This window comes from Molossus molossus, unplaced genomic scaffold, assembly GCF_014108415.1.
Source record: "Molossus molossus isolate mMolMol1 unplaced genomic scaffold, mMolMol1.p scaffold_m16_p_15, whole genome shotgun sequence".
NCBI lineage: Eukaryota > Metazoa > Chordata > Mammalia > Chiroptera > Molossidae > Molossus > Molossus molossus.
In genome coordinates, this window is record NW_023425350.1 from 71,640,626 (window position 1) to 71,663,963 (window position 23,338).

Sequence of the window (23,338 nt, forward strand, 5' to 3'; positions counted from 1 at the left end):
CTGCACACCAGCCGCTGAACGCGTCCCCGGCCAGGGGCATGGGTCTGCACTGGTAAAATTACCCCTTGAATTTAGAGACTCAAAGAGGCGGGAGCACAATAAAAATAAATCCCAAGAACGTCTGAAACGCCCTGGTTTTCGAATCTGAGTGTGGCCTGGTGGTAAAACGCACGCACCGCCGTCGATAGAAAATGTCCTCCTTTTAGTACATGGCTCATCCTTCCGTAGTTCCCAGGCCTTTGTACGCGGCACCAGCACACGGTCCTCTTGGTGACTGCGCGTGCCCGTGCCCAGGGCAAGGTCTAGGACTCAGAAAAGATTCGGGAAGTAGGGATTTGCGGAGGGAGTGCGAGGGCCGGGCCACCGGTCGCTCTATGCATCATCAGCTTGCTAGAGCATCCAAGAGGCTGCCCCTCCCTCCGACACCCCCACCTCTCTGCGCCTGCGCCTGGGCGCTCCCAAGGAGGGGGTGCCTTGTGTAACCACATCCGACACCCACCGGGAGGGGCCTCCCTTCCCTTCGTGACCTTGGTGCTGTCTTTATCCATCCAGATATCCCCAGCGCATGCAGAACGCAACGGAAATTGGATGGTAGGAAGATGGGCTTGGTGGAATGGTGGTCTAAGCTCAGGATGGTCACCCAGCCATGCGGATAGGTATTTCCTGGGGCAAGTATCATACTCACCAGTGGGTCCAAATGCCTGTTTTTAGTTCCACAGTTGGGCCAGGAAAGATTACAGGACTGGCCCTCAGTTACAGGGATTGAGGAGCAGAACTCAGACCCAAGGCAGAGATGCCCATTTCACTCTCTGCCAGGCCCAGCCCCATAGTGAGGTGCCCCGAGAGTGTGGCCCAGCCCAGCTCCCGCCTGGAGCCTCCCGTCCTGTTTTCCCCATGGCCCACTCCACAAAAATAAATACTGAGAAGGTCGAGGATTTCCATGGTGGGCTCATTCTCCTCTGCACAGCAATTTGCCTGTCTACTGGGCATGTTAGAGGTCACTGAGATGCTTTCAAAGACTCTGATTCATTTTGGAACCACAGTAATTATGTAACTACTTTCAGAACGTTGTATTTCATTTTCTCTGTATGTTAGCAAGCACTCAGTACTGATATCTACTCTCCCGGGTCCAGGTTGAAAATGTCATTAACTCTGCCTAGTAGATGAGAACACAGAGACTAGGGAATTTATGTCTCCAGACCGCAGCCAGGAGGAAAGAAACCCAGAGGCAGGTCTTGGATTCGAGTCTCAGTCTGTTTGGTTCTGAGCTCGGGGTCTTGTCCGCTGTACCACACTTTCCTCCATCTCCAGTTTCGATGAATTAAAGGTTTGTTTTTGTGTCTTTATCATATCAGAGATAAGTTGGAGGAGAGCCATCACGATGTTATTCCTGACACACCACTGTGGGCAGCCGGGGACCCACAGCTCGAGCTGAGACTGCAGCCTGCCCAGCTCAGTGCTCTCTCTGGGCCCAGGTCCCCGTGGCTGGTGCCCTGGAACAGCAGAGCCTGCAGCCGTGTGGACTAGCCAGACGTACTCGAGGAGAATAGGGCAAAGACTTGCCAATGGTGCTCTTTCGAACCAGCTCAGGAAGGGTTATTAAGGGTGTGCATGGACCTGTGGGTGCCCCAGGCCCATCTGGAACCCTGAAAGGAGCAGATGTGACTCCAGTCTCCCGGGGTGTGCATCCCTCACAGGTGTGGGGGTTCCTGGTGCCGAGGCTGATCAAACAGTCCTGCCCAGATGTGGTGCCTCTGCTCCCCGACATCAGGGAGTGCAGAGTTTCAAGGTGACAATAAGGGATACACTCATACAATTATAATTAAATGTTTTTAGAAATGGCAGGAGTCCCCCCCACCCCAAGAGTATTAAGGAAGAATGAAGGACTCTTTGAAGCATGTATCGTATAGTATAAGTGTTTCCAGTGTTGTGCGAGGTAGCAGCTCCTTTAGACAGTGATGACAGGGCGTTTTCATGGGAGCCCGGCTCCTCCTCTGCCCTCCCCTGGCATTCTGCCTCCTTTGGGCAACCCGGGGAAGACGAGGGCTTGGAGGTCGGGAAGCCCTCCCGAGGGGGTGATGGGGTCACGGGCCCAGAGCGTGTCTAAAAGAGGGAGACCAGAGACCCTCAGTATGGGTGGTGTCCCCAACTCTGGTCCCGCTTCTCACAACAGGACGCCCTGACTCACAAGGAATGGAAAAGAAAATTAATCAATTGTCCAGCTACTCCCAATACTGCCGTGGGAAGAAGAGTCTTTTGATAAAGATTGCATTGTGTGTGAGTGAGTGTGTGTGTGTGTGTGTTAGAGTGAGTGTGTGCATGTGTAACTGTGAGAGTGAGTGTGCATGAAAATGTGAGTGTGTGTAAGCGTGTGAGTGTGCAAATGTGTGAGAGTGTGTGAGTGAGTGTGTGTGTGAGTATGTGAGTGTGTGTGCACTAAAGCTGAGTGTGGGCAAATCACTAGTAATCAGAGTAATCAAGACTACACATGGCTTTTTGGGAATTTAGCCCTCTGCTCTTTCGGTTCTCAAAGTCACATTTCATTATTTCCGGCTCCCATTTACCTGCTCACTTACTCGCTTGATCAACTTTATTGCAGAGATGAGAGACACTGGGTTCTGCCCACAGGGAGGGGCCGTCCTGTGAAATGCGTGGCGGCGGTGCCCTGGGGACAGAGCCCCTCACCTGGAATTAATATACACAAGCAGAGAAGTGTTAAACACCTGCTGGCCTCTTACCACGTGTTAGACCCTGAGCTAAATGCTTGTCATACTTTAATTCATTATGTCCTGTAACACCCATTCTAGAATCACACCTGGGAAGGAGAGGGTGCGTGATGTGAACACTCGCCCGCCCGGTCACTGTCGCTCACAATCCCCGTGTGCCCACGGTGGCTTCCCCCAATGCTCCGCGATCACTGGGCCCCAGGAGCAAACCCACACGGCAGGCCAGACCACAGCCTGAAGCTTGTGTGTGAACATACGGGTCTCAGTGCTCGTGGTCAGAGAACGACAGACCCTAGGTTTGGACAGAAATTGTTTGAATCCAAGATCAGTTACTTGAGCTTTGGTTAAACTTTCAAGAGAAATAATCTCTTTCTACCAGCGTTCTCATCACTGAAGTTATCTGATGAAGGTTCAAAGGTAGCTTTTGTTTTACCGAATGAGTGACACACACACGCACGCACACACACACACACGCACGCGCAGAGGACAGAATTAGTTCGCATTTCCTAGTTTTATCAGACTTTAGAACCAGTTTCAGAATAGAAAATGGCACTTTCTCCAGTTTGATTACTGCCCTGATGATTATTTCTCAGGTCAATAGGACCGGGCGGCCGGCCCGCACATCACAGGCAGACTCGCACTAGGGAGGAGTCAGGCCGCGGAGGCTGGCGGGCTCCTGACAACTCACATCCGCTTTGATCACACACCTATCAGCACAGACAGGCACCTCCTTTGCCTTTTGTCTGAGTCAGGAAATGAGGGAGATGAGAGCTGCCTTTTGGTCCTAACCCTAACCGCGCCACCGGAGAGGAGAGGGAAGGTGTGCGGATCAGGCGGGAAATAGCTGACGACAGTATGCATTCATTATCTCAGTAATCATTACGAATTACATGTTATTCTCGGGAACCCGAGGAAAGGAAATATTTAAAGCAAGCAGCCCCTCTTCTGGTGAGGTCTGATGAGCCCGAGAGGAGTCCTCGGTCCACGTGTTCTCAACACGCTTCACCCAGAGGCTGACACGTAGAGACAGTCTCCAGGTCTGAGCATTGTCCCTCCACGGGGCGCCCCTCTGAAAACAGCCTGTGTGATGCTCACCCTGTGGGAGAACAAGGCTTTGGGAAGCCGTGGGCAAGATGCGGCCTCTCTTGCCCCCAAATACTTTCTGGGGGACAGTTTACCTTATTTTTTCCGGGCGGTGGTGGGTAAGTCAGAATCTGTTTAGGAAACTCACTGCAGGTGTGACTAAGAAAACTGCACATCACCACACATACATCTGCTTCGGGAGGTGTCCTCCCAGATGTGGGGGTGAGGCGAGGTTTGTGTCATGTCTCAAGAAACAACCATAAATAAGTCATATTTGCTATTGCTTTCCCCATAGTACCTGTGTATATGTGTGTGTGCATGTATGTGTGTCTGTATGTGTGTGTTTCTCTCTGTGTGTGCATGCAAGTGCCTGCATGTGTGTCTGTGCACATGCCTGCATGTGTGTGCATGCACCTGTGTACATGTGTACATCTGCATGCCTGTGTGCATGTATATATGTCTGCATGCATGTGTGTGTTTGTGTGCCTGCATGTGTGTGTCTGTGTGTGTGTGCATTGTGTGTGAGCATGTCTGTATGTGTGTGTTTCTCTGGGTGTGCATGCATGTGTGTATGTGTGCACCTGTGTGTGCATGTATATCGGCATGTGTGTCTGTGCATATGCGTATGTGTGCCTGCATGTATATGCGTCTACATGCATGTGTGTTTCTCTGTGTGCCTGCATGTGTGTGTGTGTGCATGTGTGTTTCTGTGTGTGTGTGCATGTGTGTGTCCATGTGCATGTGTGCATGTGGTCGTGGGGCTGATGGACTTATATCCTTCACATCCACTCAGAGACTCATGGTCTGTTTAACGCACGAACACTTTCACTTATTTTTCACAGCAATGTTGGGGCACAGGTGTTGTCAGAAGATCTTAAAATGAGATAAACTGCCACTCAGAATGTTATTGGAACTCTTTCAAGTTAAACTGGAAATCAAAGTCATGCTGTTTGATTTTAGGTTGATCTCCTGTCTTCTTATTTCTCTGTGTTTGACTCTGCTGTTGTTGTGGGTTGATTTGGAATCTATAGCAGCCTGTGACCTGCCCTCCACGTGAACAGTTTCCTTAGTCTACCAACACTCCCCACCCAGTTCATCTGCAGCCACTTCGTGAAAGCTGATGTGATTTTTCTGGTGGAAATCTCTCTCTCTGCCTTCCTGGTCTCCACAGCACAGCTCACGCCGTGCCGTGTGCTAGAGTGAGCTCTGTGCAGGTTCCACAGATGCTTGAGGTCCAAGCAGCTTGGAGGCGTGGCCGAATCTATTCCCCGCCACATCCCCAGCTAGCACAGAGCACATATTCAATAAATATTTAAATTCAACTGAATCCAATGATCGGAAAAATAGTCATTGCATTACTTCAAGGGCTCCGTGGCAAGTGGTTCTTCTAACATCCTTTGTCTACTTTAGTCTTGATTTCAGGGAATGTCTTGTCCATACGAAACACGAATCTAGAAGAAAATTTCATGGAAAAATGTCTCCTAATAAAAAAGAAACAGCACTAGGTTTAAAAATGCAGTGCTTCTGTTCTGGCGATGGTGAAATAGTGTGTAGGAGGCAAAGTCTCACAGATATGGATTCTAAACTCTGTGAAAAATAAACACACACACACACACACTCACACTCACACTGTCCTTGAAGGCGCCGGGGTGCTGTCTGTAGCAGAGACGGCTGGGGCAGTGGTCATACCACAGAAACGGCACCTGCTGGGGTTTGTGGGGGCAGGAAAAGGGAATTTTGAGGTTCACAAGAAGATTGCAATGTGGAGACGAGGGTGCCATGTAGTCCCACAGGCGAAAACCCACCTATGACTTAAGCTGTCTCTCTGCCTACATGGATTCCAATCTCTGGCTGACCCTTGAACAACGTGGGTTTGATCTGAGCAGATCAGTTGAAAAAACAATCCCTCCATAAGCCGGCCTGCACAGTTCCATCTGCCTTGTCCAAGCTCAGCTGTCCTGTGCAGACTTGGTTGGCTGGGCACAGGGAAGACACCTTGTCTTCGCTTTCTGGAATTTCTTGACTGCTTTTATTTATTTACTTTTATTCTCACCAAAGGACATTTTTATTTTTTTGCATTTGTCTTCAGAGAGTAGGAGGGAGAGAGGGAGGAAGAGAGAGACACACATCGAGTGGCTGCCACCCACACGACCCCAACTGGGGCCGGGGACAAACTGCAACAGAGGTGCGTGCCCTTAGCAGGAACCAAACCCGGGCCTCACTGCTTCATGGGCTGAGGCTCTAACCGCTGAGCCAAACCAGCAAGGGCTTGTCGACTGCTTTTAAAGGTACAATGTAAAGTGTTTACGGAACCTGACTTTGCAGTGGCCCTGCCTGGCTGCTGCGTTACAGGCCCGGTTCCAACCAGATGGAGTTGGGCACGATTAACCCAGTGGAAAGGAAGAGACTTCAGGACGAGACCTACTCTGGACTCTAGAAACTGTCTGAGGAGCTGTGTCCGATCCTAATGCACATACTGACATCAGAACTGAATGAATGCGCTGGGCTGACTTGTGGAGCATCTTCCTGCCTGTGTCCCCAACTTTTTTTTTCCTTTATTGATTTTAGAGAGAGAGGAAGGTAGAGACAGAAAGAGATAGAAACATTGGTGAGAGAAAACATCAATTGGCCACCTCCTGCATGCCCCGCACTGGGGATTGGGCCCACAACCTGGGCATGTGCCCTGATTAGGAATTGAACCAGCAACCTCCTGGTGCATGGGTCGACACTCAACCACTGAGCCACACCAGCTGGGCATGTGTCCCCAATTTTTGCACCTGATTGGATAGAGGTTTTCCTTTAGTCGCCAGGTTGATTTTACCCTGATTTCCTCTAAAAGTTTTCTGCAGACGTCCCAGAAAATATCTGCAACTCTTGGCCAGTCCTTTGGTGACAGGCTTCCATCCTGGTCATCTTGTGTGCTCCAGGTCACTGCTCACCTCTCTGAGTTTCATTCCCGTTGGCCTCTCTGAGCCCCTTCTTCATGGGGGGACCCACTTAGTCAGTGTATCTCCCTGGTCTGTAGTCCAGCAGAAGTCACATGTGTAATAGGTTGGCCCTCTAGCGGTCTAGATCTGGGCATGACTGGGGGGACTGGGCGTGGTGTCCACACCACAGTCAGCATCCATACTGTGGTCAGCGTCCACATTGCGGTCAGTGTCCACACCTCAGTCAGCATTCATACTGCGGCTAGTGTTCACACTATCGTCAGCATTCACAGCATGGTCAGCATCCACACCAGTCAGCAGTCAGCATCCAAACCACAGTCAGCAGTTAGCATTCACACCACAGTCAGCGTCCACACCACGGTCAGCATCCACACTGTGGTCAGCATCCACACGGCAGTCAGCATCCACACGGCAGTCAGCAGTCAGCGTCCACAATGGGGTCAGCATTCACACCGCAGTCAGCAGTCAGCATCCACATTGCAGTCAGCATTCACACCGTGGTCAGCAGTCAGCATCCACATTGCAGTCAGCATTCACACCGTGGTCAGCATTCAGCATCCACATTGCAGTCAGCATTCACACAGTGGTCAGCAGTCAGCATCCACATTGCAGTCAGCATTCACACCGTGGTCAGCAGTCAGCATCCACATTGCAGTCAGCATTCACACCGTGGTCAGCAGTCAGCATCCACATTGCAGTCAGCATTCACACCGCGGTCAGCAGTCAGTGTCCACAATAGGGTCAGCATTCGCACTGCAGTCAGCAGTCAGCGTCCACAATGGGGTCAGCATTCACACCGTGGTCAGCAGTCAGTGTCCACAATGGGGTCAGCATTCACACTGCGGTCAGCAGTCAGCGTCCACAATGGGGTCAGCATTCACACCGCGGTCAGCAGTCTGCCCCCACAATGGGGTCAGCATTCACACCGCGGTCAGCGTCCACACCTTTTGCAGGAGCAGTGCAGAGTGGCCATTGCTGCAGGGCAGGATGTGAGGCATCTCACCTTGGTGTGAAATCCACATGTCAGAGGGGTCTTGGCCTTAGGCAGCCTGGTGACTGGAGGGCAGAGGGGTCTGGGACACAGGCAGCCTGAAGGCTGGGGGGCCAAAGGGGTCTGGGCTGCCGGCAGCCTGGGGGCTGGAAGGCCAGAAGGGTCTAGACCACAATCAACCTGGTGGCTAAGCGGAAGAGCAGTCTGAGCCACAGGCAGCCTGGGGGCTGGGTAGCAGAAGGGTCTGGGCGGCAGGTAGCCTGGTGGCTTGGGGTCAGAGGGGTCTGGGCCCCAGGAAGCCTGGTGTCTGGGGGGCCAAAGGGGTCTTGGCCCCAGGCAGCCTGGCAGCTAAGGGCAGAGGGGTCTGGGCTGCAGGCAGCTTGGGGGCTGGGGGGCAAAAGGGTTTGTGTTTGAGGCAGCCAGGAGACTAGACAGGAAGAGAGGTCTGGGTTGCAGGCAGCGTTGGGGCTGAATGGGCAGAAGGATGTTGCCTACAGGCAGCCTGGGGGTTGGTGGGTTGAGGGGTCTGGGCCACAGGCAGCCTGGGGGCTGGGGGCCAGAAGGGTCTGGGCCGCAAGCAGCCTGGTGGCTAGGCAGAAGAGCTGCCTGAGCCACAGGCAGCCTAGGGGCTGGGTAGCAGAGGGGTCTGGGCAGCAGGTAGCCTGGGGCCTGGGGGCAGAGGGGTCTGTGTTGCAGTCCCCTGGGGACTAGGGGGCAGAGGGGTCTGGGCTTCAGGCAGCATGAGGGTTGGCGGGGCAGGGGGTCTGGGCTGCAGGCAGCATGGAGGCTGGGGGAGCAGTACTCATGCAACTCAACTAAAGGAAGACAAATCCAATTAAAAATGGGCAGAGGATCTAAATAGCCACCTCTCCAAACAGGACACACAAATGGCCAAGAGACATATGAAAAAATGCTTAACATCACTAATCATTACAGAGATGCAAATTAAAACGAATATGAGGTATCACTTCACACCTGTCAGAATGGTTGCCATCAACAAATCATCAAACAAGTGCTGGCGAGGGTGTGGAGAAAAGGGGACTCCAGTGCATGGCTGGTGGGAATGCAGACTGGGGCCACCATTATAGAAAATAAGATGGTGATTTCTCAGAAACATTAAAAATTGATCTGCCATTTAATCCAGTCACCTCACTCCTAGGAATATATTCTAAGAAGCCTGAAATACCAATTAGAATGAATATATATACTTCTATATTTATAGCAGCACTATTTACAATCACTAAGATCTAGAAACAGCCCAAGTATCCATCAATAGATGACTGAACTAAAAAAGCACTGGTACATTTACACAATGGAGTACTATGCAGCTGTAAGAAAGAAAGATCTATTATCCTCTGAGATGACATGAAGGGACCTGGAGAATGTTATGCTAAGTGAAGTAAGCCAATCAAAGACAAATGTCACTTGATCTCACTTATCTGTGGAATATAATGACAAAATAAGCTGATGAACAAAATAGACCCAGAGACATAAAAGTAAGGTACAGACTGACAAACCTTAGAGGAGTTAGGTGGGGGAGGGTAGAGAGAAACAAAAGAACTTATGTGCATATATGCATAACACATGGACATAGACAACAATGCTTTGGGGGTGGGGCAGATCTGGAGGAGGCTGTCTGGGGGGGAAGCATCTGTAACAAAAGTAAATTTTTAAAAAAGATTAAAAAATAAATAAATAAAATATTGGGAATTATTTGTAAAAATTATTTTCTTAAATTAGATTGTGATTATATATTATTCTCTGAATAATATTTATTTACTAATATTCCTTTGAAAGAATAAATATTATTCTTTTAGAATTTGCTGAATTTCTAGGTCATATATTCTCTATGAGGGGTAAATGTTTCATGGGTACATGGAAAAGGTGTACATATCAGTTCTACCTGTTCTACCTCTTTAATAATGTATTATATTGAGGTCTTTTTATAGCCTTACTTTTATGTCAAATTAATTCTATTATAAAAGTCACTGAAATCCACTATTATCCTATGTCTGCCTATTTCTCCTTGAAATCTTACACTTTTTACTGTTAGTATCAATACTAGATATTTGGAGCACTAATTTGCATAATGATTATGTCTTCTGGCACCTTTAGGATTCAAAATTAGGGGTGAGTTATTTTAGTGTTTCCTTGTCTGCAATCAATGAAGATAGGTTACGAGAACTCTTCATGGTGTATTTTTTTTCTCCCTCAGCCCAACTTTATGCTTTTCTACAGCCTGCAAATAGTTTGCCTGTGAGAGTCTTCATCTTGCTCTCCCCTGCTTCTTGAATCCACTCAGGATCACAGAAGGTAATGGTGCCACACTACCCACCCTCCACTATCGCAAAGAGGGCTTTGGGTTTATTCCCTAGTGAATGCTCTTTCTGTGGAGAGTTTTCCTTGTCCAGCTGTTTCTCCAGCCATGACTTTCTCCCTCTCTGCCGCTCTCCTATTTGATCTCCACTATTCTCGAAGTCCTCCGATTTAGTTTGTACTTTCCAGTTTTGGATATTTACTAGTTTCTCTGAAGGTAGAATCTGTATTTTTATTCTTGTTTTGTGTGTCTTGGGAAGAGAAGAGTTTTGAGAAAGTAAAGTTCCAGATGTATCTGCTATGTTAAATCAGATATACACTTTCTACTTGATTATTTTTGCCAAGGGTTTTGCCCATGATGATCTCTACAAAGAGATTCTTTCAGCTAAGATAAGAAGGGACGTCCAGAGTGGTCATGTCACCTGTCCCTCTATCTGAGAATAAAAAATGCTATTGAGGTAAATGCAGTGAGAGTTAACAAGTGTCATGTGCCCTTGGGAGTGGGAATGTCCTTTCTGGGATGGAGGGGACTTAATAAAGAATTGGGCACATAGAAAGGAGTCTATTTTTTTCTTTTTGAATAAATATGTTGAGAGGAGTGATTATCCCCTTGGATGTTTCCCTGCAGGAGCTGATGCAGCCAAAATCTGGGGCCAATGGTACAATCGTCACTGAGGTCACTTTGCTGGGCCTGGTGGAGACACCAGAGCTGTGGCCACTTGTCTCTGTGCTCTTCCTGTTTGCCCACCTGGTCACAGTTGGGGGCAACCTCAGCATCCCGGCTGCCATCCTGGTGGATAGCAAACTCCACACCTGATGTACTTCTTCCTGGGGAACCTATCAGTTCTGGATGTTGGATGTGTCACAGTCACTGTCCCTGCAATACTGGGTCATCTGCTGTCCCACAAGTGTACAATTCTTGTGATGCCTGCCTCTCCCAACTCTTCTTGTACATTCTGGTTGGGATGGACTGCTTCCTGTGGACAGCCATGGCCTATGACCGGTTCCTGGCCATCTGCCGGCCCCTCACCTGCAGCATCTGCATGAGCCAGATGGTCCAGTAGATATTGGTGGCTGTGTCCTGGGCCTGTTCCCTCACCAATGCATGACCCACACTATTGCCCTAACTACACTCAACTTCTGTGGCCCGAATGAGGTCACAATCACGTCTACTGTGACCTCCCACAGCTCTCCCAGCTCTCTTGCTCCAGCACCCAACTCGATGAACTGCTGCTCTCTGCTATGGGTGTCCTAACGGCAGGTGCACCTGTGGTTCTCACCATCCCCTCCTACATCTGTGTGGCCGCTGCAGGGCTACAGATCCGCTCAGCGAAGGGCAGGAGGAGAGCCTTCTCTACATGTGGCTGCGTCTCACTGTGGTTTGCCTCTTCTGTGGAACCGGTGTCTTCACCTACATGCATCTGGGTTCAGAGGGGGCTTCGGACAAGGATAAAGGGGTTGGGGTTTTCACAGTTATGAACCCCATGCTGAACCCACTTACCCACAGCCTTAGAAACCCTGATGCTCAGAGTGCCCCACGGCAGGTCCTTGTGGGGAGGCGGTTGGTGACCTGAGGGGTCATAAGTTCTCTTCTTTCCTTCAATTTTGAGTTGAGGAAATTTTCCCATGAAGGCAGTAAACTGGAGAAATTGTTATGATACTGTTATAGATATAGAAATTATTTTAGATACTGATGTTGGAAAACTTTTGTGATATGTGTTTTGCCTGCAAAGAAACCCTATGTAATTATTTTATTTATTCATACAATAAATATTGATTGAATTGCTTCTAAATTCCAAACACTGTTCTAGGGCACTGGTGAACAAAACAGACAAATGTCTTTGCAGTCGTGCAACTCACATTCTAATGAAGGGACGCAAAATAAATGAAACAAATTAGCATTATATATGATATAAAACACATCCTGATACATACTAAGTTAAATTAGAGCAGCCTGAGAGTGAGAGAAAGAGACAGAGCAGTTAGCTTCTTATCAGCTGGGAGCCAGCTCACAAGACACTGCTCACATTTCTGAGTGCTGTGGGAATGTGGAAGGAACTTCCAGGGGGCTATTTCCAGGATGACCTAAGAGAGACAGAACAACCCTTCTCTGCTGGAAGGTGAACCAGCGCCATTGGCTAAAGAAGCACAAGGTTGCTTTGCCTTCCTAGTGCACTGAGCTTCCTCTCCTTTCTGAATCCAAACAGGCAAATAGACCCAACAAAACAAAAGTAACAGCTTCTGTCCCTCCTGGGGAGAGTGCAGGCTGCATTTGGAGAGGTTGTTTTTGAGAAATGTATCAATGCTCCCAACAATAGCAACATTTGGCTCAGCAAGTCCACTTTGTCAGTTTCGCCTAAGAAAACAAGCAGGTCAGAGAAGGAAGACATTTACTGGCAGTTAAAAACAGTGGGGAAAAACTGTAAGCAAGTAAATATTAAATAATGGGAAGTCTGTTCAATGAATTCTAATTACTAAATTGCACACTGAAATACTGCATAGGCATTAAGCAGTAATATAGCTCAATATTGACTAACATAGATGTTATGTAAAATATAATTTCCAAAACAATAGAATTCATTCTGAAACATACATTATTTAGCAGAGATCAAAGTTTCCAATTTAAATACAGGTAATTATTTTTGGCTTATTTTTACTGTAATATTTCTACAATAATGCACATTGTTGGTTTAGAAACAATAAAAATTAAAAATAGAAAACATTCAATGGTATTTTATTGTCTACAGAACATATTCCAAGCTCTTCAACAGGGCATGGGTGGCCCACCCCCAGCACGTCCTCTTCAGCTGCAGGGCATGCTGCTGCTTGGCCACAGTGACACTCAGCTGGGACAGTCCCTGCACACCTCAGGCTGTTTCCTGTCTCATTGCCTTTGTCCAGCTGTTCCTGCTTAATGACAACTGCACTGACTCTGGGACAGGCCCTCTGCCAAAATTTTATATTAATCTTCAATCAAAAATATTTCCTCATTGATTTTTAGAGAGAGTGGAATGGAGAAAGGTAGATAGAAAAATATTGATGGGAGAAAGACACATTGATCGCTTGCTTCCCGCATGAGACCTACTGGGTCAGGGATCAAACCCATAACCCTTTGGTCCAAGGGCCAGTGCTCCAACTTCTGAGCGAAACTGGCCAGAGTGGCTATTACATTTTTGATTAGATGTTTTTTCAGTGCCTATCACTTTTTATTAACTTTTATAAATATGTTTATTTTTATTTTAGCATTTTAATTCTTAGGTTGAATTTTCTAGAAAAAGTGGAGCATCTGAGAAAATTTTTTTTCTTATTGATTTTAGAGAGAGAGAAAGAGAGAGGGAAAGAGAGATAAAAACACTGATGAGAGAGAACATCGATTGGCTCCCTCCTGCACTCTCTCCCTTGGGGATCAGGCCCACAACCTAGGCATGTGCCCTGACCGGGAATCGAACCAGTGACCTCTTGGTGCATGGGCTGACGCTCAACCACTGAGCCACACCACACGAGCAGAAATTTTTTTTATTAACTTACTTTATATATGTGTGGTTGATATTCAATATTATGTTGGATATATTAATTTCAGGTGTACAACATAGTGATTTGACAATTTTATACTTACAATGTGACCATCCCACTAATCTTAGAATCATCTGTCACCATGCTAACTTATCACAATATTATTGACTATATTTTCCTTTCCCTTTTTCACCCAGCCCACAGTCCCTCCCTTCTGGTAACCATTTCTTTGGTCTCTGTTTCTATGAGTCTCTTTTTGTTTTGTTTTGTATTGTCTTTAGATTCCACACATAAGTGAAACTATGTAGTGCTTGTCTTTCTCTGCCTGACTTAATGTCACTGAGCTTAATACCGTCTAGGTCCACCCACATTGTTGCAAATGGCAATATGTCATTCTTTTTATGGTTGGTTAATATCCCATTGTATATAGGTACCCACCTTCTTCATCCATTCATCTTTGATAGACACCCAGGTACTTCCACACCTCGGCTACTGTACGTAAGGCTACCATTGCACTGGCCTGCTCCTGTCACTCTGTCCTGATTCCATAAACAAAAGGCAACTATGGAGCTTCCAGAGGCAACCTGAGGAAGTTCCAGCTGGCCTGGTGCTCCTCTAAATAAATTTGTCCTCTAAGGGAATTTGTTAGTTTCTAGAACTTAGATAATAGAATGAACAGCAGGATAGATGTGTGCTGACCCAGTTCACCCAGTTCCCTTTCACCTCAGCTCCCTCCCACCTCCCTTCCCTCCTGCGTATCGCTAACTGCCTCCGCTTCTGTCCTTGCTTGCTCTTCCCCAAGGCCAACAAGAAATGCCAGCTGCAGAGGTTTGTAACAAAGCCCCTATAAAATAAAAAATCAGCTGGAAGTCGGGGCTGATCTCTGAGAACTGGGGGTCAGTCACCGGCCGGCTTTGCTCTCTATTTGGCTTTCATTTGGCTCTGGTGGTCTCTCGGTTCTCTCAGCACAACCTGGGGCACCAGCCAAAGGTGAGGGCCCCCCACCTTAGAGGAGTGAGCGCCCTCTGCACCCCAGAGCGAGGCAGAGCAGGGACGCTGGTGGAGGGGTGAAACCTAAGGAAAAGCACAGAGCAGGAGTGCAAAGAGGAGATCCTGGGCCCAGGGCCAAGGGGGCAGCAGGAAAGTTAGTCAAGAAATCTAAGCCACGCCCTGGCCCCTGTGGCTCAGTTGGTTGGAGCATCTGCCCTACAAGAAGGGTCGGGTTTCTGTTCCCTGTGAGGACACTCGCCCGATTTGCAGCCATGGCTCAGGGATGCATATGGTGGCAATGGGTCCATGTTTTGGTCTCATGTTAACGTTTTTCTCTCTTCCTTCCCCTCTCTCTAAAATCAATACAAATATATACTCAGGTGAGAGTTTTAAAAAAAAACATAAGCCACATATACTGAATCGCAACAATAATGGGCACTCCTATGCATATTTTCTTAAAGATAACATTTTTGGAGGAATGCGTTTTAAAGTAATACTTGGACAACATGAGCCACATCATGTCATTCGTCTGCTCCCAACTCTCAGAACCCCACCTTCTCATGGATGAGAGCCTGTGGCCCATGGGGTCCTGCATGACCTGGGCTCATTCTCTCTGGCCTCACCTCCTCACTCCTCTTCTGTTTATGCTGGTTTCTTGTCAAGCAGTCTTTGACCCCAGGCAGCCTGGCCTCTTCAGGTCGAGGTGACTGTAAGGAGACACCCAGCCTGAATGCACTTAGACAATCTCTACACTGACAGCGAAAGCCAAATCAGCCTGAGTCAGCTCCTGTGTCCCTGTCCCACAGGAAGACACCAGACTACGGGGCCAGATGAACAGACGCAGCAATGGGTCTGCTGCTGCTGAGCAGCCTATTCGAGACTACAAGCAGTTTTACTTGCACTGAGCCTGCAGCTGTGTCCTTGGGGGTGAGGAGGAGGCATGGAGGGAAGGAGACAGACAGGCCTGTGCCCAACTGAAACATGGAGCAGGAAGAAAAACAGCTTTGCAGCATCTCCCCCAGGACAGGGACATGAAGGCCCCTCCCTACAGCTGCTCACCAGGCACATCTCCCTGGAATCCCGGGCAGTCTGCGCAGTCGTGGGGAAGCCTGCAGTCAAGCCTGGCCTACAGCCTGTGCGGAGAGGGGCTGGGTCCCCAGGCTCTTCAGCAGAGCCCGCTCTACAGTTCCCTCCCCATTGCTAGTGTGCACCGGGCCAGCTCCACCTCAGGGCTTCGCACCAATCGTCCCTCTGCCTGGAGTGCTTCTCCCCCAGACCCACACCCTCTTGTTAACTCTTCTCCTTCGAGCCTTTGCTCAAATCTCACTTGTATAAAACTACCTTGTATAAAACTGGGCTGATATCCATTGCTGTGAAACATACCACCCCAGACATAGTGGGGGCAAAACACCATCAAAACATTGATGGATTCTGTGGGTCAGAGATGTGCACAGGGCTCACGGGCAATGGTTTGTCTTTGCTCTTCCCTCTCTGCTGGCATCTCAGGCTCAAATGACCAGAAACTAGAATCATCTGAAACGGGTGAGCTACCTACAGCCTGCGGGCCCATCACCTGTCTGTGCAAATAGGTGTGAGGGGAACACAGCTGTTCCTGCGCATGTCATCAATAGCTGCTTCTGTGCTGTGACAGCAGAGTTGAGTAGTTGTGACTGAGCTCATATGCCCTGCAAAGCCCCACGGACTGGACCCTCCAGAAAATGTGGGCCAACCCCTGATCTAGAGGCTTCTTCCCTCAGGTCGCTGGCATTTCTGCTGGGATGATGTGAGGACTGGGGTGGCAGAGCAGAGCACCTACATGAGGCTTCATCACGGTGCTGTCATGCACCTGGATGTCTTGTGGCAGCTCCCAGCGCCAAGAGCAAGCGTTCATTCTAGTGCCCAGTGTGGAAGCTGTATGGCCTTTCATGACCTAGCTGCCGGTCACTTAGCTCACTGTACCCTCCCCTCATGGTGGAAGCAGTCACCAACCACCCTCCTCACAGGGAGGAGCCAGAGCCCCTACCTCTTGCGATGGATATGCCAAAGAGTTTGTGGCTATATTTTGAAACTTCCACAAACATCAAAACTTAGCTAACATGTGGAATATCAACTCTACTATATTAATTTCATACTTGACGTGCATCTAAATGGCATTGTAATTTAATATCCCAAGTACTCATGTGATCAAAATATGGGAAGAAAATTGTGAGAAAACAAAAACCAACAAATACAATATCAGATCCCTTGTTATACAACTATTTCATACTTGCAGGACCTCCGGCCTCAAAAGGCTACATTTGTTCAACTTCAGCAGGGCAATGCTGACTTGGAGCCCACACTGGGAGGCCTGCCATGTCTCCAAGATCTGCTGAGACTCTGTGTGATACTGTTCACTCTTAACAGAAAGAGGGACTGTGCAGGGCCTGCAGAGCCGCAGTCATCCAGGGGCTCAGGAAGGTGATGCCCACTGATTCACGTGCAGAAGGGCTTGTGCCCCAAATCAAGTGCATTGTTATCACAATCCATCATGTTGCACTGACCAGTGTCAGGATTTAAGACTTCCCATTGCAAGTTCTAGGATCACAGGTGCAATGTATAAAGACTGTCCTCAATGACCTTGTATTAAACCCCATTTTAAACCCTATGTCCCCCTCCCACCCCACCTGTTTTGCCCCTTTCAGCCTTGTCCCTAGCTGTAGCTTGTAATGTGCTTTCCTCTCCTGCCTCCAGTCTGCCACATGGACCCCCACTTCAGAGCTGGCCTCCTCCTACCCACTTGGACAGAGTGCAGACTGCACAATATTCAGACACCTGGCTTGGCCCCAGGATACTCTGGGAAGGACAGTGTCCTGAGAAATTGCCTCATCCAAGTTTCGGGGCCAGAGGACCATACGTTCCCTACCATTCCACAGACACTGACTGAGCATGTGTTAGATTCCAAGTCTAAGACCAGCCCTGGGCCATATCACTGAACCAATGCATGGTACCTCCATCAGGGACCCTGGTGCCAGTCGAAGCCTGGACCACTTTGGCTCTCAGCCACCCAGGAACCATTGCACGGCCCTCCAGTCATAGCACCTGCAGTTCTTCTGCTGAACCGTGACTCCCACACCCACATGCCCTCCTGCCCCAGAGCCTGGAGGTAGGTTCCTCCTCGCTGCCTAAGTCCATTCTCCATCTCTTCTTGCCAATGTTTTGAATCTTTTGTTCTACACTGTACCAGCCCTGCTTGCTGCGGTCATCCACGAACCCCGAGGTCTCTCGTTCTTTGATTTCAGTACTTGCATCACCGGCACCCCATTCGCGCTATCTTTGTCATAGTTCTTGCTTCAGTACCATACAATGACCTTCCTACAGATTCTAAGCCCCTTGACCTCTTATCCTCCATGCACTGCACGAGCACCATGATGGAAATAGAAGTGCCAAGTTCTTACAGTGAGCTGGGGACTGGGATGTGCTTATAGGAGAGTCAACGCAAATGCCCCACATCTCAAGGGAAGCACCAGCAGTTGTAGTTTCCTGGGCGATGTCGATGGTGCCTGGAAGAGACCCCATGTGGTGGGCTGGACCACATACTGGGAGGACAGGTGGGTGGCTCTGCTGCAGGTCAGGACGCCCATTTTGAACATGGAATTAACACCATGTGCACTGCACTTGGATAACTAAGGGTCAGTGAAACAGAAATACTTGCTGCCTACAGTTCGTTACAGGAAGAGGATATAATAGAACAACAGAGTAAAGTAAGAATATGCACCCCAATTAAAGATTATTTCATGGTAAGGGGTCCAGAGAGGCCAGAGGCTGGGTCCTTTGTCCTCATTTCTGTAAAGAATGAGGCTGGCTACACTTTCTCAGATCAGGAGCCACCGGGAACACTTCCGAGTCACAGGCCAGAATGGGGGCTCAGCTGGGATGTTGATATTTTTGCTGGTCATCTGTGCATAGTCCCAAAGCAGCCTCAACTATCACCTCGATCCCACAAACCTTCACATCATTCTATCTACAACATTACCTTGTGACCTTTTGTCTCTCTGTCTGCTTTACCGTTTGTTCAGAGCACCCAGCAAGTCCCGGCTTCATGCTATGTATGTGCTGGCTGCTTTGACTCTTTCCTGCAAGTCTGCCCTGGTTACCAACTCTTGGGGTTGACCACTGCGCTTGGAGAACCTGGCCTCTAGGAGGTGCTCAATACATACCTGTTAGAGAAGCTACTGAGAGAATTCCTCTGAACCCAATCTACAAATTTGATGAGATCCCAATCAAAATTCCAAGGGAACTTGATCAAATTATTCCAAATTCATAGATACTAAAATTTAGAATGTGCGTATTTTTGGAAACAGAAATTTCATTTTTGGAAAATAATTAAAAAATAAATGTGCAGAGGTATTATACAATAATGATCATCACAGAATTATTCAAAAAGTAGAAAACAAAATGATTTTAAATCTATTAATTAGAGCTAAATTATATATGTCATAACAGGAGAAAAGGTACTGGAAGATATTATTTTTCAGAAATATTTTAATATTTGAAGTACAATATATTATCAAATAGAAATAAAACATAAAATGATTACAAATATGGATAAGTGTATATTTACACCTGTCACTAGCATATCTGAAAAGATATATATGTATTATTATTGCCAATTTAATATGTGTATGATCACTTATTACATAAACCTTTCTTTTTTGTACCTATAACCATGAATTATTTCATATTAAAATATCTACTTTTATTTTGCAAAAGGAAAATAGAATCTAGGCTAATTTCCTTATTGTAAAATCGAAGAAATTGGTCTCAAGATACAAACTGTGTGTGTGTGTGTGTGTGTGTGTTCTATTCATAGAAAAATAGTTTGTATTGTCCTTATTTAATAAAAGTTTACCTAAAACCTAAGAGTTTCCATAACAGGAAATTTTTGTATCCAAATATGTTCTCCATAAGGGCAAATTCATGAAAGTGAGATGAAAGTGAGATCATTTTAAGAATCATTCCTCCTCTGCTGTCAATCATTCAATGAGTTGCTTTTGTCTCAGAATAAACTTCAGATCCTTCAAAGCAGTTCTTGGCCTGGAGTGTTCTACAGGTCAACTAGGACCGGGGCTCCAGCTGGCAGGACAGGATGTAACTACAGGACAGAGGGGCACCTGTGAGCTCCCAGGAGCCATCTCTCAGGTGTCTCTCCCAGGGTCAGGTGCCCCAGGGGTTGCTACACAACAAGGGCGGGGGCTGACCTGGGAGCCATGGACACAGGTTCTCTGGCCTGGCCCGCAGAGGAGTCCACCTCTGCCCTCACCCGGCTCCTGCCCGGCCTCACCTCTCCTTCTCGCTGAGCCGCTCCAGGGCCCAGAACCAGGCCCTGAATTTCTCCTCGGGCTCTATTTGATACTGGTTGGCAGCTTCCTGCAGCAGCACTATCTTCTCCATGACTCTCTGTTCCTGGGGCCAGAGGGAAGGAGAGGGTGCAGACACGGCCGAGCGGGGTGAGGAGTGGCGTGGGGACAGGTCCTGGGTCTTTGCACACATGGGCACCGCCCTTCCCCCTAATTCCATGAGGCCCTACCTGTGCTCAGAGATGGGCTTCGCCAGCCCTTCCTCCAGGCAGTGCTCCTTGATGCCACCCCCCTACCCAGCCACCACCTGGAGGGTCTCCCTCTGCTGTCATCAAACTCTCCCAGTGAGTGTAAGATGCGGGGTGGAGCCCAGGAGTGTGCTGGGAGGGCCCTCTGATGTTCACTGCCCTCCCCTGCCCGCAGGAGGTGCCCCAGCTGCTCACCTTCTCCTTTTTCTCCAGGTTGATCTGATTCCCCTGGAAGGCAGACAGCCCCAGTCCATCAGGAAGAGCCCCTGGCCCTGACAAGCCCCTATGCCCACCCCTTCTCATGATGCAGTACCACCAGGTCCCAGGAGGGGGCGGGAAACACAAACAGACAGGACTTGGGGAGAGGCCAAGCTCTGGGCTCCAGAGGAGGGGCACATGGGTCCCTAGAAAGGGCATGAGGCCCATCTCCATGGGGGAGCTGTGCTGAGAACTAGGGGCTCAGTACAGGGCTTCTCTCTCCCCAAATGTCAATCGTGGTTACCCAACCCAGGTCCCAGGTCACTTACCTCCAGGTAATCCTCCAACGTAGTGTCCAGCTTCTCCAGTTCAGTTAGAAATTTTCCAAGGAAGGGAACACACTAGGCAATCAGGGTGAGGGTGGGATGAGCCCCTGTTCTCAGCTGGCCCCACAGACCATCCCCTGAAAGCTTCCCACCCTCACCTCCTGTCCCACCCCAGGGACCCCACATGGAGCAGCCCGGGACCCTTAGAGCCTCCCCTCAATGGCCCCTTCCATCACTGTCCAGGAACTCCTCCTCATCACCTCCAGGGCCTACTGCTGGCCAATCACAGGGCCTGTGGTCCCCAGCCCAGCCCCTCCCCCACAGGCATGGTGCACCCAACTCTTCTAGGCCCCCCCTAGGTCCCTGCTAATGGAGGGTTGCAGGCTCTGTGGGAACAGGAGGTGGATGGAGGAGGGAGGCCTCCCTCTCCTGACCTGGAGGCCTCCAGCCGGGAGGGCCGAGCCCCTCTCCTCTGACCCTGGAGCCCAGACAGGCTCACTCACCTTCTTGCGCGGCCTCTTCCGAGTTCCCCGGAGGGTCCGCAGCAGAGTGGCAAACCTGGAGGGCCGCTTCTGCCAGGGTCCGGGACAGGGTCATGAGGCCATGCCTCCTCACCCCGTTTCCCCCACCACCCCTGACCTCTGACCCTGGACAGCTGGCCCAAGTCAGTTGGTACCAGTGCCACTCTGACTCCAGCAAGCTTGATTCTGGGTCGTTCCCCGCTGCAATGCCCTCTGGGTGTGTGCCCCTGGGCCTGGGGCCTGCCCCTGCCCCTTTCTGACTGACTGACTGACTGACTGACTGACTGGCAGCGAGTGCTCCAGGGCACAGTGGGAAGTCACAGGGGCACAGTGGGAAGTCACAGGGGCACAGTGGGAAGTCACAGGGGCACAGTGGGAAGTCACAGAGGCACAGTGGGAAGTCACAGGGGCACAGTGGGAAGTCACAGAAGGCACACCTCACCTCTCTGTCTCCAGTCCAGCAAGTGGGACCTGAGGCCAAGCAGCCCTTTGTTCCCTGGCCCATGGGAGTCCCCTGCAGTGCCCATCCCTGGGGCAGGCAGGGTGCGCTTCCCTTGGAGGTGTGGTGAAGACAGAGGAGCAACAGGGGCCTGGCTTCCAAGGCCAGGCGGGGCTGGTTTGGGAAGAAAGGTGCCCACCTACCCCATTCACCCAACAGCCTGGAAGAAGCTAAGTGCCAGTGGGATGGGCCCGCATGGAAGCCAGAGACCCGCTCAGTGTGCCAGCCCTGCACCCGTCCCGGAGCCGCCCAGCCAGCATCACTGTGGGCCAGGCCCGGACGTCCTGCCCTGGAGCTGCCCCTGCCAAGGGCCAAACAGAGCCCTCTCCCTGTTACTCAGGACAGAGGGCAAACATTGCAGAGAATCTTTAAGTGACAAACTATCGAAGCCACATCCAGCCCAGGGCCCCCTCCAGACCTCCAGCCTCCGCTCTACCTCGCTGAGCTGCGCGCGGGCCCTGGAGTTGTCTTCCTTACACAGCGTGTTCAGTGTGGCCGAGCTCCTCCTGAGCCGGGGCAGGAGGGAGACATGTTTACAAAGAATGAGCGGGGGGAGGGGGGTTGTTAAAGGCAAAAATCTATTGACAGTCCAGTGTTTCAAGGCGCTGGGGTGAGGGTTTCACTGGGTTCCTCCCAGCAGGAAGGTCTCCGTGGCCTGGGCGGGGCTCTCCTGTGGGTCACCTGGGCCCCATTCCCATTTCTATGGGGCAGCTCTGTTTTGACCAGTTTCGGTTTTAACTGGGCCCGGGGTTCTAGTGTTATAAACACGTAAAAATCTCCAATGGGGCTCAATCCAGTCTCTGGCACTTAGGGGAACTGATTCCTGAAGCAGAACTGGCGGCCTGAGGTCCCAGGGAGGCTTAGAGACCCCGCCCAGCAGCCCTGTCCCTGTCCCCAGGGGTGGCTGCCTCCCAGGAGGTGCCAGCTCCTGAGGGGACATTAGGAGGCATATGAGAGACACCCCACCCATCCTCTTCTGGGGAGAGGCCTACCCACCTGGAAACTTTCCCCCACGTCTTCTTCAGACGGTGGACGGACACGCTCTGCAGAGCGGACAGGATGGCGTGCAGGGCGGAAAAGCTCCGTAGGGCTCTGCACTCCTGGGAGGGGAGCGACGGCTGTGAGGTGGCAGCTGGAGCTCTAGCTCAGTCCCCTCCATTGACACCCATCCTGGGTGGGACAGGTGCTCAGGGTGGGCATGGTGAGCACCCAAAGACCAGCACTCACAGAGAGGAGGATCCTAGCTCAACCCAAGGAAGGAGCCAGGGAGGAAGTGAGCCTCCCACCACCTGAGAGTCAAGGTCAGCGGGCCCCTGGCAGAGAGGACCTGGGAACTGTGCTGGGCTCCGGCCTCAGGCCTCAGTCCCGAGAGCTGACAGAGCAGCAGAGGCATTTCTCAAGGCTCCGCATAGGGACTGCGCTGGGCCTCCCATAACATACCTTGGCCACCTTGATCCAGTGCTCCACCACTTTGGCCCTGTCCCGGGCCCTCATGCTAGGGTCCCCAAGGTAGGTGGTGATCACACAGGTGGCCACATGATTGAACTGTGTGACGGTGGCACGGACAGTGGAGGCCAGGTGTTCATTGCCAGGCTTGTCCCTCTGGGACCAGACAAAGTCCAGGCACTGGTGGGGCAGCACCT

At 50.0% G+C, this 23,338-nt stretch overlaps 1 protein-coding gene and 1 pseudogene across 1 annotated transcript in view; one reads left to right on the forward strand and one right to left on the reverse strand.

Moving 5' to 3' along the window:
* The window catches only part of LOC118630659 (ral guanine nucleotide dissociation stimulator-like), a 722,930-nt gene extending 699,712 nt beyond the window's left edge, over positions 1 to 23,218 (reverse strand). The window contains exons 1-6 of the mRNA XM_036262592.1: positions 23,136 to 23,218; positions 22,692 to 22,795; positions 22,132 to 22,201; positions 21,179 to 21,247; positions 20,679 to 20,750; positions 20,347 to 20,379 (exon numbers count right to left, since the gene is read on the reverse strand). Of these exons, the coding sequence (XP_036118485.1) occupies positions 20,347 to 20,379; positions 20,679 to 20,750; positions 21,179 to 21,247; positions 22,132 to 22,201; positions 22,692 to 22,795; positions 23,136 to 23,189 (402 nt within the window). The 5' untranslated portion in view covers positions 23,190 to 23,218. The remainder of the gene's footprint in view (positions 1 to 20,346; positions 20,380 to 20,678; positions 20,751 to 21,178; positions 21,248 to 22,131; positions 22,202 to 22,691; positions 22,796 to 23,135) is intronic.
* Positions 10,687 to 11,638, forward strand: LOC118630661 (annotated as a pseudogene).
* Positions 23,219 to 23,338: the final 120 nt, after the last annotated feature.